The sequence below is a fragment of the Orycteropus afer genome, unplaced genomic scaffold (genome assembly GCF_000298275.1).
Source record: "Orycteropus afer afer isolate SDZICR_OR568_19922 unplaced genomic scaffold, OryAfe1.0 scaffold00784, whole genome shotgun sequence".
Taxonomy (NCBI): Eukaryota; Metazoa; Chordata; class Mammalia; order Tubulidentata; family Orycteropodidae; genus Orycteropus; species Orycteropus afer.
The window spans coordinates 115,922-135,084 of NW_006922371.1; the positions used below are offsets into that span (position 1 = coordinate 115,922).

Sequence of the window (19,163 nt, forward strand, 5' to 3'; positions counted from 1 at the left end):
TATATATAATTGAATATACTTATGTTATTTAAAATTTACTGATTTCTCTGCTGTGTGGAGTCTATTGAGAAGAACATCAACAAGATTCTTCTTTTCTAGCATTTTCATTTGATTCTTTCTTAGTTTTCACATCTCTGCCAAAACTCCCTGTTTATTAATCTTATCTACCTTTTCCACTAGAAGCTTGAATATGTATTAATCATAATTAATTTGCTGTCGGATAATACCGACATCTGTGTCATATCTGAGTTGTTTCCTGGTGATTGCTTTGTCTCTTGACTGTGCCTGTGCTTCTTTTTTTCTTACTTGTTTGTATATCTCATGATTTTTGGTTTAAAAGTAGATATTTTATGTACGACAGTAGAGGACTGAAATATATAATATTTATGCCTGGAAATGAAGACATCTCTTCTTTTGGTAGACTGTGTGGCAGAGTAAAACAATTTTAGTCTGTGATGCTTGGGCTTTGGTGTTACCATGATTACCATCAATGCCTCATAGGCATCAGACCTTTAACATTGCCTTATGCTTAGGGTAGGGGCTAGTGTGCCAGAAAGTTTTTCTTAACAACTATTTCATCCTCAGCTTTAGGTATTCCCTTTAGGACTATGCCTTAAGAAGGTATAGTCCATACCCCTGCCTTCACCCTTCCCTCACGCTTCCCTAGCTGAGTACTATTATTTGTTATTTTACATTTGCCAGCCTGGTGGAGGGGATTTGGGACTGGGAATCATTCTTATTCTTCTGGTACAGATCCAGTCTTGGTGTTGTACCCCTAAGTCTCAGGGTTTTTGAACTCTTCAGTCAGTGTTCCTTCCACTTCCCCACCTCCCCATCCCTGAGAAGTAAGGAAGATTTGTGTTGGTTAGGATTTAGGTGTTTTCTTGTTCCTTCTTCAAACTGGAGGTTTTTGTTTTTGTTTTTTCTCCCTCCCATTTTGTTCTCCTATTTCATAGATGCAATGGCTTTTCACAAATATACTAATGGCAACAGTGTTGCCTTTTCCCCTGGTGCCTTAGGCTTTTGTTCTATAGCGGAGATAGAGAAGATCTGGGTGGGGTTGGTGCCTTTCCTGAAGCTGGTTCTACTCCCTCTCCAAGGCTTGTGCTAGAGGGGAAGCATTCTCTGCCCCCCATTTTACTCTTGAGCATATGGTAAAGTCTATGGAGAAGATCCTGTGCATGACTATGAATTCCCCTTGTATCTGGAGTTCCCAGGGGTTCTATACCCTTACAATCAGCTTACACTAAAATTTTAGCAATTTGTTAAAATTTTTACCAGACTTCCTTTTACCAGGATAGCTGGTGTCTGCCCAGGTAAGCAAGTATTATCCTGTCCCTCCCTGGAAGTGCCTATCTTTTTGTGAGATTTCGATTAGTTGGTTATTCTGCAACCTCAGCTCTTTGATGATTCAAGGAAAACTTGATTATGGAGATTATTTGGCTTTTGTTGTTATTCTAAGGGTAGGAGTAGTACTCAATTTTCTAAACAGAGAAGGAAGTCTTGCCAGACTGACCTCAGGTTTTTACCTTTTTAAATACTGCTTCCATGACCATCCTTTGCTATACATTATTTAACCTGATATGATTAATTCCGTAGGATACAATCTTAATATTACATTATTTTCTTCAAAGGTTATGCAAATATACAATTCTTACAGGTTTGATCAGATTCTCTTCCAAAAATGTTTTATCAATTTTTATTTGTACCAATAGAGTGAGAGAGTTTACATGCTTGAAATTTGTTTCCAATCTGATCGTTAAAAAATTAAATCTTGTATTTTTAAATATTATTTTTCTAATTTTTGTTGATATTTAATATCTTCATATGTTTATTAGCAATTTGTACATCTTAATTATTTTGTTGGGTTTTCTGTTTTAGAAATTTTTTAGGACTATTTGAGCTACTGTACATTATAAACTAAGTATAGTAATAATTCAGATATTTCTGTTTTTAAGACAAATTATATTTGGATTTGTTCAGGAAGAGTACTTACACTGATGCTTTCAGTTTTCCTGAATTTATTAATTCATTGCCTTTAATGAGCTCTGTTCTATGTATAAAGGACTTTTAAAAAATGTATTAAATGGTTTTGAGCAAATGTAAGAAAGGAAATTCTTAAACTCATAGTGATTTGTTCAAAGGAAAAAAAATCCTGAAAAAGAAAGAATATAAGAGTTTATTGTACTGAAAAAAAAAACTTTAATAAGATATTAGTTATTTCATGAATAACTTGAAAGTTTATTTTATAATTAATATATGATGTTAGATTATTAATTCTGTACATTTGCTTATCAGAGTTTCTCTGCTATTCGTAAGGGTTTCCCTGGCCAGTTCTTTGAGAAGTGGATGGCCTCTTCCTTCTTCCTAGTCCATCTCAGTCTGTAAGCTGCATTGAAACCTGTGCACCATGTGCAACCCTGCTGGCACTTGAAACACCAGTGGCACAGCCTCAAGCCTCACAGCAACATGCAAGCCACAATAGTATGACAAACTGACACACAAGTTTGTCTTGATTAGCTGTTCGAGTCTGATACAGTGCAGGAGGACGAGCCCCTTATGTCAGAAGGCTTTCAAAATGTGACTAGGAAAGAGCTATATCATCCGCGTAGAACCAGCCTTAATGATATGGATAAAATAAAGCTTTCGAGACCTCCATTTGCTGATGTGGCACAACTCAAATTGAGGAGAAACTGTACAAATTTCTATTAAAATTGGAACATAGAATGTATGAAGTATGAATCTAGGAAAACTGAAAGTTGTCAAAAATGAAATGAAACACATAAACATTGATATCCAAGGCATTAGTGAGCTGAAATGGACTGGTTTTGGCCATTTTGAATCAGACAGCCATATGATCTGCTATGCCAGAAATGACAATTTGAAGAGGAATGGCATGGCATTCATCATCACAAAGGATGTTTCAAGATTTATCCTTAGTACAATGCTGTCAGTAATAGGATAATATCAATACACCTATAAGGAAGACACATTAATATGACTATTATTCAAGTTTATGTACCAACCACCAGAGCCAAAGATGAAGAAATTAAAGAATTTTATCAACTTCTGCAGTCTGAAATTGACCAAACGTGCAATGAAGATGTGTTAATTATCATTGGTGACTGAACACAGAAGTTGGAAACAAAGAAGAATCACCGGTAGCTGGAAAATTTGGCCTTAGTTACAGAAATAACGCGGGAGATTGCATGATAGAATTTTGCAAGACCAACGACTTATTCATTGCAAATACCTTTTTTCAACAACATGAACAGTGGCTATACACATGGACTTTGCCAGATGGAATACACAGGAATCAGATTGACTACATCTGTGGCAAGAGATGATGGAAAAGCGCAATATCTTCAGCCAAACCAAGGCCAGGAGCTGATTGTGGAACAGACCATCAATTGCTCATATGCAAATTCAATTTGAAGTTGAAGACAATTTAAACAAGTCCACAAGAGCCAAAATATGATCTTGAATATATCCCTCCTGAATTTAGAGACCATCTAAAGAATAGATTTGATAGATTGTACACCAATGCCAGAAAACCAGAAGAATTGTGGGATGACATCAGGAATATTGTCCATAAAGAAAGCAAGAGCTCATTAAAAAGATGAGAAAAGAAGGAAAGACCAAAATGGATGTCAGAAGAGACTCTGAAACTTGCCCTTGAATGGAGAGTAGCTAGCAAATGAAGAAATGACAAGATCAAAGAGCTGAACAGAAGATTTCAAAGAGCAGCTTGAGAAGACAAAGTCAATTAGTATAATGAAATGTGCAAAGACCTGGAGTTAGAAAACTGAAAGGGAAGAACACACTTGGCATTTCTCAAGCTGAAAGAACTAAGGAAAAAATTTAAGCCTTGAGTGGCAATATTGAAAGATTCTGTGAGCAATTTATTGAATGATCCAGGAAGCATCAAAAGAAGATGGAAGGAATACACAGAATCACTATACCAAAAAGAACTGGTCAATGTTCATCCATTTCAGGAGGTGGCATATGATCAAGAACCAATGGTTTTGAAGGAAAAAGTCAAAGCTGCACTGAAGGAATTGGTGAAAAACAAGGCTCCAGGAATTGATGGAATACCCATTGAGATGTTTCAACAAACAGATGCCCTGCTGGAGGCACTCACTCGGCTATGCCAAAAGATTTGGAAGACAGCTAACTGGCCAACTGACTGGAAGAGATCCATATTTATATCCATTCCAAAGAAATGTGATTCCACAGAATGTGGAAATTATTGAACAATATCACTAATATCACATGCAAGTAAAACTCTTACTGAAGATAATTCAAAAGTGGTGGCAGCAGTATATTGACAGAGAACTTCCAGAGGTTCAGGCTGGATTCAGAACAGGACGTTGAACAAGGGATATCATTGCTGATGTCAGATGGATCTGGGTCAAAGCAAAGAATACCAGAAAGATGTTTAGGTGTATTTTATTGACTATGCAAAAGCATTTGATTGTGTGGATCATAACAGATTGTGGATAACATTGAGAAGAATGGGAATTCCAGAACACTTAATTGTTCTCATGAGGAACCTGTACATAGACCAGGAGGCTGTTGTTAGAACAGAACAAGGGGACACTGCATGGTTTAAAATCAAGAAGAGAGTGTGTTGGGGTTGTATCATTTCACCATACTTATTCAATCTGTATGCTGATCAAATAATCTGAGAAGCTGGACTATATGAAGAAGAAAGTGGCATCAAGATTGGAGGAAGAATCATTAACAACCTGCGTTATGCTGATGACACAGCTTTGCTTGCTGAAAGTGAGGATGACTTGAAGCACTTACTGATGAAGATTGAAGAATACAGTCTGCAGTATGGATTGCATTTCAATATAAAAAAAACAAAAATCCTCCCAACTGGGCCTATAAGCAGCATCACGATAAATGGAGAAAAGATTGACGTTGTCAAAGACTTCACATCGCTTGGTTCTACAATTGATGCCAATGGAAGCAGCAGTCAGGACATCAGACGATGTATAGCACTGGGCAAGTCAGCTGCGAAGGACCTTGTTCAAGGAGGTTCAAGGAGCAATGATGTCTCCTTGAGGACTAAGGTGCACCTGACACAAGCTAGGATATTTTCAATCACCTCGTATGCATGTGAGAGCTGGATAATGAATAAAGAAGACTGAAGAGGAATTGATGCTTTTGAACTGTGGTGCTGGTGAAGAATGCTGAAGGTACCATGGACTGCTAAAAGAATTAACGAATCTGTCCTGGAGGGAGTGTAGCTGGAATGCTCCTTGGAAGCAACAATGGCCAGTATTTGTCTCACCTGCTTTGGTCATGTTGTCAGAAGGGACCATTCTCTGGAGAAGGGTGTCATGCTTGGTAAGGTGCAGGGTGGACAAAAGCGGGGATGGCCCTCAACAAGATGGATTGACACAGTGGCTGTGGTGATGGGCTCAAGCATAGCAGAGATCACGGAGCTGGCACAGGACTGGGCAGTGTTTCGTTCTGCTGTGCATAGAGTGGCTATGAGTCAGAGACCACTCAACAGCACCTAATAACAATAACAACAACATTTGCTTGTTCATGTTAGTTTTTCTTTGTTAATATCTTATATTAAATGTATTTATTTCAAAATGATATATTTTTTATGCATAGAAGATCAAGGATTAGAGTGAAAAATAAAGTTGTATTAAACGTGTCTAATTGAGAGAACGTCTGCAGTGTAGTAAATTGCATAGTGTAGCTTTTCTAGCCATCAGTCTTTGTAAACTCTGTGGTGAAATATGCCATGAGCAACTGAGTAGCTCCTGATTGTTAATGTTATCCACCCTAGGTATTTCTGTTGGGAGCAGCACGAAGTCATTTTCTGGGAAGTTCATGTGCTCTCTCAGGTGTATAGAACTGTGATGTTGGGATTAGTTAGTTTGCCCATTTGCCAGGTTCAAAAGGAGCCCTCCTATAGGCAGAATGAGTCTCTGACTGCTGGCTGAGAAAGACGTGCTGCTGAGAGAAATGTGCTCCTGAGAGATGGGAGAGACACACACTGCTGAGAGAGCGATGCAAGAGGCATGCACTACTGAGAGAGAAATATGCTACTGAGACTGCCAGCTGCTAAGTGAGATGGTTGGCTATGATAGACTGAGTGCATTTCTGAATGTGAATTGTGGCCTGTTGCTTCCTTAATAAAGCCCATAATTTGTGAGTTCTATGTGGCCACTGCAGCAAATTATTGAACCCAGCAGAGAGTTGGTGGGTGCTGCAGGAGGAACAGTTGGTGTCAGGGTTGGTGAATGGGCTGGAGGGAGTTGGCATGTCTGGCATCACAGGGATAGGCCTTGGGCTACTGATGGTGATTCTGTCTTCCTCTTGTGGGGTTAGAAGAGGTCAGAAGATGTGGCCTCACTGACACTTTAGCAACGTCTTATCAAAGGAAAATTATTTTCACCATTTGCATTCACTTTTCAAAGGCCCAAAATGGTATTTGAGCTTTTGTTATATATTTCTTCATGTTAAATGAGGAAGACTTCATTCAGATAGTGAACTATTACTTTTAGGAATCCAACTACTTTGGCAGGATATTAATTCAACAAATATTTATTGAGTGACTACTGTGGAAAACAAAGTTCTAGAGACATGTACCTTCCAGAGCTTGCACTCTACTAGGGCAGAAAGTTAACCTGATAATTGAGATTATTGAAGAATAGGGAGTATTAAAAGAATCATGGAACAAGATTCTAATTTCAAAATTAATGCTGAGTTCCAAATATTTCTCTACTATCAGATTATCCAACTTCCTGATATATATATACGGGAGCTCCGGTAGCATAGTGCCTAAGGCACTTGACTACTAACCAGAAGGCTGGCAGTTCAAACCCACCAGCCACTCCTCGGAAGGAAGGTTGGGCAATCCTACTTCCGTAGTGATACTGCCTCGGAAACCCAAGGAGGGGTCGCTATGAGTCAGGGCCGACTCGACGGCAAACAACAACAAAAACAACATATATATATATCCAACTTGTAGTATAGTACATATATATATATATATAATATATATATATTTATTATTATTATCCTTCCCATTCTTGAAGCTGATCTCTTTATATAAGGAGTGGTGGTAGGTGTACCTGAATTTTACCTCATTGTATTACAATAAACATGCTGAACCACTTCCTTCTAAATGTGTACTTCAAAATGTGACCACTCTGAGATTTGAACATTGCAGAATACTCAGCCAGAAGGAAGAGCTGTTAAAGAGTAAATAGGGAAAACTCAGAAGCAATTCTATTCTGGGATGAACAACAGAATCAAGAAACTCTATTAGTATGTTTCTTGTGTATATTTTAAGAAACTTTTAAATGTATTTGTTTTGCCTATATTATATAGATCATTGAGATAGGAGAACTAAAAGCTCTAGTGTTATACAAAGATGAATTTGAGTGTCAATCAGATTACAATATTTCCTTCTGGTACACTTTAAAGAAGCTCTAGTGGTGCTATGATTAAAGCATTGGGCTGCTAAAAAAGCTTGGCAGTTTGAATCCACCAGCAGCTTCGTGGGGAAAAAGATGAGGCAGTCTGCTTCTGTAAAGATTTATAGTCTTGGAAACCCTATGAGGCAATTTTATTCTCTCTATAGTGTTGTTATAAGTCAGAATACATTTGATGGCAGTGGGTTTGGTTGGTGCACTGTTGGTGCAGTTTTGTACTGATCTATACCTGTTTTCTTTGCTTTAAACAGAAAACACATCCAATGCTGAGGGTTGGCAGATAAGTGGGACCTTGAATATCCGCCCATCCACGAGCACTGGTGTCATGCTTGCCTTGGTTTCTGATAAAACAGTGCCCTTCGCCTTGTCCTTGGTGGACTCCATCTCTGGAAAATTTCAGGTAACTTTTACTGTAAACCTTTTGAATGTTTTATTTCATCTTTAAAATGGATATAATAGCAGCATATACTCAAAGAGCTATTTAAAATATTAAATGAGATCATTCATGTAAACTAGTTTGCACAGTCTCTGGTAGCACATTATTAAGCACACATAATCTGTTCATTGTAAATTTTTGCTGGCCTATTTCCAACATCTGAACTGGGGTTTGGGAATTGTATCTATTGCATATAGCTAAGATCAGACAGACACCTACAGGTTCCTTGGAGATATCACAGAGTACATAGAAACCCATATCTGGACTTCATGCATCATGAGCATTCATCTGTATTAACAAAATAGAAATGAATATGTTTACAATCACTCTCATATAGTCGATGCATAATTAAAATGTTTTGTGCTATGGAACAACCATCATGTAAAATGATATGTCACTTCCTTAAAAAGCTAGAAATAGAAATTCCATATGATCCAGCATTCCCATTCCTAGGTATATATCCTAGAGAAATAAGAGTTGTGACACAAGTAAACATATGCACACCTTGTTTATTGCAGCATTATTCACAGTAACAAAAAGACAGAAACAACCTAAGTCTCTACCAATCGATGAATGGATAAATAAATTGTGATATATACATACAATGGAATACTGTGCAATTTAATAATGATGAATCCAAGAAACATTTCACAACGTGAATTAACCTGGAGAAGATTATATTGAATTAAAAAATCAATCACAAAAGGACAAATATTGTATGAGATCACTATTATAAAAAGTCAAGAATAGGTTTACACACAGAAAGAAACATTCTTTGATGGTTACCAGGGATGGGAGGGGAAGGAAGGGAGAATCACTAACTAGATACTAGATACATGTTAATTCTAGTGCAGGGAAAGGCTATGCACAATATGAAGTCAGCACTATGTGACCAAGGCAAAGGAGGACACTAAAAAGTATACAAAGAATAAAGGACAACTACAATAAATAATATATACAATCCTGCAAAAACATAATAACAAATAGTAATTTGAGAGTGGATTTATAAGTAGATATGTATACTGAATAGGTGTGGGAGGTTGTATAGGACTATATCCGCATGCATGTATAGGTATGGTTGTGGATTTTTCCCCATACATATTTGTATGTGATACATGGATATTCATATATATAATAGAGCATATGGGGACAGAGATATGGAAACTTCTTAGACATAATCAAACACCCCTCAGGACTGGGCTACTGGTTTTAAAGGCTAAGGACCATAACCTCAAGAGACATCTAGATCAACTGGCATAATGTAATACATAATAAAAATAATAAAGACATCCAACAATATATGAAATAATAAGATAGTGCCCTACATTCTAGTTTGGTGAATACCATCTGGAGTCTTAAAAGCTTGTGAGTGGCCATTTAAGATACAACTATTGGTCTATTCCAACCCAGAGCAAAGGAAAGTGAAGAACTTTCCAGTCTCAAAGAAGCAATTAGTCCAAAAGACTAATGGTCGCCAGCCTTCTCTAGCCTGATACCAGAACTAGATGGTGTCCAGCTACCATTGCCTGCCATTCTGATCAGGGACACAATAGAAGGTCCCAATTAGAAGGGGGGAAAAATATAGATCAAAACTGATTTATAAAAAAGGCCAGACTTGCTGGTTTGATAGAGATTAGAGAAACTCCTGAGACTGTCACTGTGGTATAGTGGATTACTTAGTATGGCTCTTCTAGCTATGGCCTTTGTAACTCCCACCAAAAAATGAGTGGAACTATGTAAGTGATAGGTGCTTGTACCCACCAAAGGGATTGGATAGCTTCTTAATAATGTAAATTCATGTACATGGTGCCCTTGTGGGGGTAGGACTATGGAACCCTAACATGGGGATTGGTCAGTTTTGACATCTTGCTAGGCTTAAAATGAGCCATCCCAGAGGCAGAAAAGGGGGATCTCTTTGCCATCAAGAAGGAAAAGCCATGAGTGGAATGTGTCCTTCCATCCAAGATCCCTATGCTGAGACAACCGACAGAGACACGGCAGCAGCAGAACTGAGAGACCAACCGGCATGAGACAGAACAGCGGGTTTGCCAGCCCACTGAGCAAGAAAGCTGAGTGTTTGGGGGCAGGAGGCTTGCTGGTGGAGTGGGGTGCACCTATCGGCCGAACAAAAAGAGCTTTGTAACACTTGCCCCAGCAGGGCAGATGCCAGGCCAGAGAAGAGTGCCTATGGGCATGACAGAGGGGAAGCTGTCCTGATTGAAAAATTGTATCCTGAGCATTCCTGAACCTGAGTTGTAACCTGTTGCTTACCTAACCCCATAATTGTGAGTATTGTCTGTGAGTTCTCTGTAGCCACTGCAATGAATTATGGAACCCAGCAGAGAAGTAGAGGGTACTATGGGAGGGATGGCTGGTGTCAGAACTGGTAGATGGCTGAGGGATGGCAGCATGGCTGACCTTTACCTCACAGGAATCAGCCTTGGGCTGATGTTACTGATGGTGATTCTCTCTCCCTTTTGTGAAGTTAGAGGAGGTGAGAAGGCGCCTCCTCTAAGCCCTTTTTGTAGTCACCCTTCTAATGTGGAACTGAACCCCCTCCTGGATACCACCTCTCAACCAATAATGGACTGTCCTATAAAAGAAAAAATAGCTCCTGTGAAGAATATGCTTGTTAGAACAATCAAGTATATGAGACCAAAAGAGCAACATTTGCCCAAAATTAAAGATGAGAAGGTAGGAAGGGGTGGGGAAGGAGAGAGATGCTGACACATTGCGGAGATGGCAACCAATGTCATGGAACAATTTATGTATGAATTATTAAGTAGAAAGTTAATTTACTGTGTAAACTTTCACTGAAAGCACAATAAAATGTTCAAAAAGAAAAATGTTTTGTACTTTTTTTTTTCCACTCTTAGTCAAGAAAACTAAAACCAGTCCCCCTGGCTTCTTGCTGGCAATTCTGATTTGAAATTAGGAGGACAAACAGGAAAAATTCTTGGATAACAGGAAGCATAAGCATTATCAGAGGATCTGTATTATTCAAACTCCTATTAAGGCCTCATAGTTCTGTTCATGTGCCATTCACAGTGGATTCCAGCAAGTTACAGAAAGAAGCTTGTGTTTGTGCCTTCCTTGGCTTGGATGCTCTCCACAGTTTTCAGAAAGAGGCATATCATTGAATAATGCCTGTAATAATAAAAGGGTGTTGTTTGCAGCTTACAGGATAATTGGGGGTGTTTCTGGTGATTAACCATAAGCAGCCTACAAAGATCATGCTGATTTTTTTTTAAAATCTCCAGTGCTTACTACATTTGCGTTATAGCTTTTTTTTTTTTTTTAAGAAATCTAGAAATCCTATCTTTAACATTATCTTTATGCAGTGGGGAAGATTATGCTATGTTTTTGATATTTATTTTATTGTTTCTGTGTTTGTCTCCCCCCACTTTCTTTTTGCATGTCAAATTCCCTTCTCAAGATCTGTGTACAATGTTTTATAGCATTATTCCATTCACATTGAATGCTGTCTCAGCGGACCATCTTTGCAGACTTTTAATGAACTCAAGGATGTGCACATGTAAAGCAGTAACAGATTTCCTCTAACAAACCAGTTTTTATATTGATGATGTGTAGACTTTTTAGTTAACGTAGGTATCTTGGATTCTTAAATGAATATTTCAGATAATCTTTCTACCATCTAATAAGCGCCACAAGAAGGGGGCTAGCAATGTCAGTCTCTCTAGTTTCAATTTTGCTTCCTCTCTCTTACTTTTTTCATTTCCTTTACATAGATATAAATTATATGTATAGATTATCTTCAGTAAGTTGAATAACTTAGCTGTATCAGCAGTTCAAAAAGTTCAGCAAAATGAACACATTTTCTTTTTTTTTTTTAGAAACTTCTGGTGAATATTTTATAACTTACTACTGAGGGTCCCTCATTTTTCTTGCTTAGGGCCTTTTCACTGGCTCTGTGATTGCTTACATGGCACAAACATTTCAGTCATTTCTGCTGTGTGCTTACTAAAGAACTTTAAGTTGTTTAAGCCTTTTCCAAAAGACAAGAGTGATTCACTTTCTTCATTTTTCACATGTTAGTTCTGAAGATAGGAAAGATTATCAGCATAAAGTTCAAAAAGTTTACAAACAGAAACATCTTGCTTAAGATTCAATATTACATCCATATTGGTCAAATAGCCCTGTTTTTTTTTTTTTTTTCAGAAACCAGTATAAATTTTCATCTTAGCTAGATTTGTAAAAGTAATCTGTATTTAATAATGATAATTACTTTAATAAACACTAAATTTTTATTTAAACTTAACTCTCTAAAATACAATTTTTTTCTTCATTAAAATTCACTCATAAATGATACTACTATTAATATTCACATATATTGGGTCTCTGCTGTACTCCTCAGGATATCCTGGTGTCTGTTGAAAATAAGGTAATATGTCGAATAGAGGCCATAAACTTGTGTTCCAGTCAACCATCCCATCTGGAATTCAAAGTCAATAGACATAATCTGGAACTGTGGAATACATTTGGAAAAGATATTATCTACTCAGAAGACCTTCAAAGTCAACTTGCCATCCTGGACAAAGCAATGAATGGAACAGTAGTCACCTACCTGGGTGGCATTCCAGGTATCTGTTTACTTTTTCTTCAGTTCCAAAATGTATTTTTAATCACATTTATGGTATTTTCATTATGCAGTTTTACTGAAATGCCATCAGTAAGAAAGACAATATTTCAGTATCCACTATTTTTCTGAGAATTTGTATTGACATTTTATTTATTTATTTGTGTGTGTGTGTGTGTGTGTGTGTGTGTTTTAAGAGTGAAATTAAACCCACGAAATTGTTCTTCATTTGGCTAGCCTAGCCAGGAAAGACTTATTTATTATTTTATTTCATCCTAACAATAGCTCTGTGAGTTTAACATTGATTCTTCACCATTCAATAGCTATTTCTTAAGAACCTATGTGCTGGGCACTGTGGACATAGTAAAACAAATATTGTCCCTATTGTTAAGGCTCTTACAATCCAGTGAGAGTAGAAGATATTAAACAATTGATTTAAAAATGTGAAAATTATTAAAGTTGTGATCACTGTTATGAAGGAGAAGTGTAAGTTGCTTTGAGTGCCTGAAAATGGGGACTTGGCCTGCTTGGTAAGATCCAGGAAAGATTCTCTGAAGAAGTGACTAAAATATGACATATAAAATCTAATATCTGAAATATTAACCAGGTAATAGGGGTGGAGATTCAGGTTTGTATGCAAGTAAAATGGTTCATTTGTAGAGAAAGTGGGAACAGGCTCAGACACTTGAAGAATCAATAGATCACCATGGTTAAAGCAAAGTAAGCAAGGAGTATGATAGTATAGGATCAGGCTGTAAACTAGGTGAGTGGAGAGTTTGTGGATTGGGTCAGGGTTCTTAGTTTTATTATAAGAGCCATGAGAATCATTGAGAAATTTTAGACAACAATGTAATGTATCAATATTGCAACTTAAAAAAAATCCATTCTACATAATGGATAGAGTTGGATTGGTGGGAGGCAAAAATAGGTGCAATTGAGGTGAGTTTGAAGGCTATTAAAAGTAGTCCAGATGAAGAAGCAGTAATAGTAACAGCAGTGACAACAATTACACAACAGTCTCAGTATTACCAGAGGGTTTCAAATGTATCAGCTCATTTATTTTCAAAATAATTCGGTGATGTAAGTACTAATGTGACCTGCATTTTACAAATGAGAAAGCTGATGGGGTTGGGACTAGACTGATGACAGTATATAGCATATATATTAGGAAATACAATTACAGTTCAAATGAATGAATTCTATATTGAACACCTATTATGTTACTCACAAATTGTTGAATGAAATTTTAGAACATCAGTCAAAGAATAAAAAGTTCAAAGGAAGTAAAAATATCAAAATTCTAATGGTAACAGCATTTTCAGACAAGGTGTGTTTAGAAAAAGAGGAAAAATTGAAGAGAGCTAAAAAGTGAAATATTTAGAGTATAAAATATGGGATGAATATTAATCAATGCAAGAAGTAGTCATACAAAAATTACATGGTAAGAATTAACAGGTGAAATTAATGATTCTAAGGACTAGGAGCTCTGGTGGCATAGTGCCTAAGGCATTTGACTGCTAACCAGAAGGCTGGCTGTTCAAACCCACTAGCCACTTCTCAGAAGGAAGTTTGGGCAATCTACTTCTGTAGTGATAGCGCCTCAGAAACCCAAGGAGGGGTCGCTATAAGATGGGGCCAACTCGATGGCACATAACAACAACAACAACAAAGATTTCAGTAATAGGCATATAATCTATGATGGTCAGCTAGACATTGCAAACAAAAAACAAAAATCAGACTCACTGCCATCAAGTCGGATCCGACTCATAACAGCTCCTCCTTGGGTTTCTGAGGCGATAGCTCTACAGAAGTATTCCCCAGTCTTCCTTCTGAGAAGTGGCTGGCAGGTTTTAACCACCAGACTTCTGGTTAGCAGGCAAATGCCTTAGGCACTATGCCCCCAGAGCTCCTATACATTGTAAAAGTTTTTTAAAAAATTTTATGGGCCCATAGAACAATGTGAACTTTATTTATTGTACTGGTAAGTTAGAGTTGAAAAATTTGCATTGTGAGAAATAAGGACAAGAAGAAATTTTGCATTAAAATGCATGGAAAGGCTGTTGCATTGGGGTAAATTGTAGTCAATGTCATGAGACAACATGTGTGTGAACTGCTCTATGGAAAGTGAATTTGCTCTGTAAACTTTCACCCAAATCACAATTAAAAAAAAAAAAAATCATGGAAAGGAGATGTCAAAAAAAAAAAAAAAAGTAAGTAGAGGAACAGATGTTTCTAAGATAAATCATAGTTCCTAGGAATCCAAGGGCATTAGTTAAGTTTAAATTTGTAAAGACAGTAAAAGTGTAGAAAGGACAGCTGGCCCTAAAATGACCCTGAACTATTCACTGAAAAAGAATTAAAATTACTCCTTTTTTAGAACACCAAGTATTCCATAAAAGTGAATTCTGTATCATGAACTGCCATGGTATGCTCATCAAGGAAATATAGAAATATATTTTTATTCCAGCATTAATAAAAGATATATATTTATCATGGCATTTTAAAAAGATAGCAAAGTAACTGTAATTTGGAGTTGGAAAAATTATTTTAAAATGATTAAAATGTTGCTCAAATATAAAGAGGAAATTATAGACTAGAATATCACAAGTAAGAATAGGCTGTTTTCTATTTAAGTATGTTTATCTTAATTTAGGATGGAAATTATTTTGTTTATGAAATTAGGGTGTTAGGATTGAATTATGTCACCTCAAATTATGTGTTGTAAATCCTAATCTATACCTGTGACTATATTCCTATTCACAAATAGGTTTTCTTTGTTATGTTAGTGAGACAGTATTAGTGTAGGATGTGCCTTAAGTCAATCATTTTTTAGTTATAAAAGAGCAGGTAAGCAAGCAAGGAAGCAGAGGAAGATACATGTTACATGATTGCCAAGGACTTTCCCCCAAAGCAGACAAAGAGAGAGCCTTCCCCTAGACCTGATGCCCTAAATTCGGACTTCTGACTTCCTAATCAGCGAGAAAGGAGCTCTGGTAGCGTATTGCCTAAGGCACTTGACTGCTAACTAGAAGGCTGTCGGTTCAAACCCATCAGCCACTCCTTGGAAGAAGATGAGGCAATCTACTTCCATAGTTATACTGCCTCGGAAACCCAAGGAGGGGTCGCTATGAGTCAGGTCCAACTCGACGGCACATAGTAACAACAACAGTGAGAAAATAAATTTTTGCTAATTAAAGCCATTTCTGTTATAGCAGCACTGGATAACTGAAACACACAAGAAGTCATTATATGCTCAATTCAGTGCAAGCACAATACCTTATATTGTTGTTGGCTTCTACTGAGTTGACCCTCATCTCATGGAAACATCATGCACAACTGAGTAAAATGCTGCTTGAACCCATGATTGCTTGTAGATCACAGTGTTTTGATCCATAGGGTTTCCATTGACTAATTTTTAGAAGCAGATTATCAGAGATTTCTTCTAATTCTTCTTTTTTTCTTTTTAATTGTGAAATTCACTTTCCATACAGCAGTTCATGTGCACTTTGTCTCATGACATTGACCAGTACACTTGTAGAAACACTGTCTGCCAAGCCCATTCATGGTCTTGGGCACACTCCCCCCTGCATAGACATACCTAGCAATTCAGCCTGTCCATCTATCTATCCATGTTTGCCTTCACTGTCAGTGCAGTACTGTATGTGGAAAAGGGGTCATCTTTGTTGTCTGTACCTCCCATGTACCTCTCTATGTCTTCCTCTTCTTCAATGCCACCATGTTGATCACTTACATTTGGTACATTGCCCTTCTCTTTACCCAGATCAATACCTGTCTTTACCTATCTAACAGTGTTCCCTCCCCTCCCCTCCCACCCTTGGTAACCAAAAATGAAAATATCCTTCCCTATATAAACCTTTCCTTGACTTTCTACAATAATGGGTTAATACAGTATTTTTCCTTCTGTGATTGGCTTATTTCACTCAGCATAATGTTCTCCAAGTTCATTGATGTTATGTGGTGTTTTGCAGATTCTACATTATTCTTTAGGGTTGCATAGTATTCCATTGTGTGCATGTACCATAATTTGGTTATCCATTCTTCAGTTGAGGAGACTTAGGTTGTTTCCATCTTTTGGCTTTTGTAAATAGTGCTGTGATGAACATGAGTGTGATTATGTCTGCTCTTGTCATGGCTCTGACTTCTTTAGGATATATATCTAATAATGGAATGGCTGGGTCAAATGGTATTTCTAATTCCAACTTTTTAAGGAATCGCCATACTGCTTTACATAGTGGTTATACCATTTTACAGTCCCACCAGCAGTGTACGAGTGTCCCAATCTCTCCACATCCTCACCAGCATTTGTTATTTTCTCTCTTGTGGAACTTTGCTACTAGTGCTAAGGCAAGATGGTATCTCATTGTTTTGATTTGCATCTCTCTAATGGCTAATGATCATGAGCATTTCTTCATATGATTGTTGGCCACCTGAATATCCTCTTTGGTGAAATGTTCTAATTGTTCTTAATCTGGAAGCTCTGCTGAACATGTCTAGCATCACATCATCTTTGCTGACAGAAGAGTAGCAGTTATGCATGAGGTCGACTGTCTGGGAATCAAACCTTAGCCTCCCCATGAAGGTGAGAATTCTACCACCAAACCAACACTGCCTCCATTCAATTAAAACATGAGGCTGCTAATAAAGTTGGTACTTCTCATCTACCCAGATACGCCTGGGAAGAAAGCCCTGGTGATCTACTTCCAAAAAATCAACCCTTGAAAACCCTGTGGAGCACAGTTCTACTTTGACATACAAGAGGTTGCCATGAGTTGGAACTGACTAGCTAGGAACCTTATACATAGGAATCATTTAATAAATATTTATTGAATAGAATTGAATTATTAACTTTTCCTTTGGGCTTAGAATTTGTTTGGAAATTGGAAGTCTAAAAATTCCCTAACTGAAAGCAAATAAGATGCTACAAGTCTTGAGTTAATAATCCAATATTCTCTTTCTACAGATGTTCCCTTCAGTGCTGCCCCTGTGAATGCCTATTTTAATGGCTGTATGGAAGTGAATATTAATGGTGTTCAACTGGATCTGGATGAAGCCATTTCTAAACAGAATGATATTAGAGCTCACTCATGTCCCTCAGTTTTAAAAAAGAAAAACAGTTCTTAAGGCATCTTTTTCTTTCTGCTGAAATATCTTTTATTCTGTGTATAATTATACTTATGTTTTAAGAACAGCTAAAGGTTTTGCCTGTGATGTGCAGACTTTGAGTATTTTGTGGTACTTTGACCTTCCTGGAATTTTAAAAAGGTCTTTTTTTATAAAAAAATGTTGTGATAAAGATCACATTAGAAAATTCTTACCTTTGTTGCTATCTAGTAATGAAATACTTAAAATTTTAAGTTGGAACGTTTTACTATAAATGAGATTGATTCATTTTTATATTTGTGAAAGTAAAATTTAATTTTTTCATCAAGAACTAGTGTTTAAATACTATTTTTTTTTCTCAGAAGGCAAGGACATAAACCCAAACAAATGTGCAGGTGACTAAATACTATTGATCATAGCAGGTACTATTTTTATTTGTTTGTTTTGTTTTGTTTTTCATAATGGAGGTAGGAATGGCCTTTTAAGTCTGAATTAAATAGAAGGCCTTAAAGTTTTATTGTGAAACAATTCCCCATGAGGACCAGCTTTGGTTTCATCTTCCTCTTACCTGACTTCAAATTTGAAACAATATCTTTACTAAATTAGGAAGCAAGTAAGACTTTTTTTTTTTTAGAGCAGTACATGAATATTGCTGGTTGGCAATTATGATTCTATGAAGTTGAGAAATGAATTGTGTTGTAATGGGTGTGGAAAGCTGGAATGAGTACATGCCTTGAACGTGGTTGCGTGAGTTTTTAATTAGAAAAGGCAAAATTTACTGATGGAAAGGAGAAGGAAGAATGTGGAAGACAAAATTCATAGTTTTCTGTGAATCCAACTTTAGTTGTTGGAGTAGCATACCAGAATGTGGTTGTTGTATGAGAAAAAAAAATATGAAAACTAAAACAAATTTTAACAAAAAGCTGACCACAGAGGCACAGAGTTAATATTGAGTCTTTGTAATCAAAGGAGATAAGATTGTCACATAGTTGTTGGTAATGCATTTTAAGTAGCAGTTTTATTTTATCCCTGCCAAACTCATTGATCACATCAGGTATGCATCAGATGTTTCACTGACAGTTTTAGAAAATAATGTATTTTTTTCACTATAGATATTTTTCATCTTGTAAAATTTAATAAATTGGTGAATATTTTAAAAATGTGGGTGAATCATATCTTTATTCTGTCAACTCTTTGAATATAACACAAAATATATGTAGCACAATAGTTCTCCAGTGAAAGATAAAGCTCCAACATTTGATGAATATATGTGGTTGAGTTGTAGACTGGAGCTCAGGTAGGGAGGAGAGCAAAAGTAACATGTATTAAGTATCTGATACATCCCAGAAATTGTTGAAAGTCATCTTTCTGAATATAATTTTTCTCCCAATTATTTCCAGATCTATGAGTGATGTGCTTCAATGAACAACTATTAATTATATTGGTGTGAAAAAACAAGAAAGAGGAAAAATTGATAGTAGAAGAAAAAAAGGAGAGGAAGAAGGGAGAAATGAATTTCCTTTGGGGAGGAAAACTCTGGTTCTTA

General features: G+C 36.8%; 1 protein-coding gene across 1 annotated transcript in view; it reads left to right on the forward strand.

The window, feature by feature from the left end:
• The window catches only part of PROS1 (protein S), a gene marked incomplete at its 5' end in the record, with an annotated part of 78,866 nt that extends 61,228 nt beyond the window's left edge, over window positions 1-17,638 (forward strand). Inside the window, 3 exons of the mRNA XM_007957720.2 lie at window positions 7,715-7,863; window positions 12,275-12,500; window positions 17,478-17,638. Coding sequence (XP_007955911.2) covers window positions 7,715-7,863; window positions 12,275-12,500; window positions 17,478-17,638 — 536 coding nt within the window. The remainder of the gene's footprint in view (window positions 1-7,714; window positions 7,864-12,274; window positions 12,501-17,477) is intronic.
• Window positions 17,639-19,163: the final 1,525 nt, after the last annotated feature.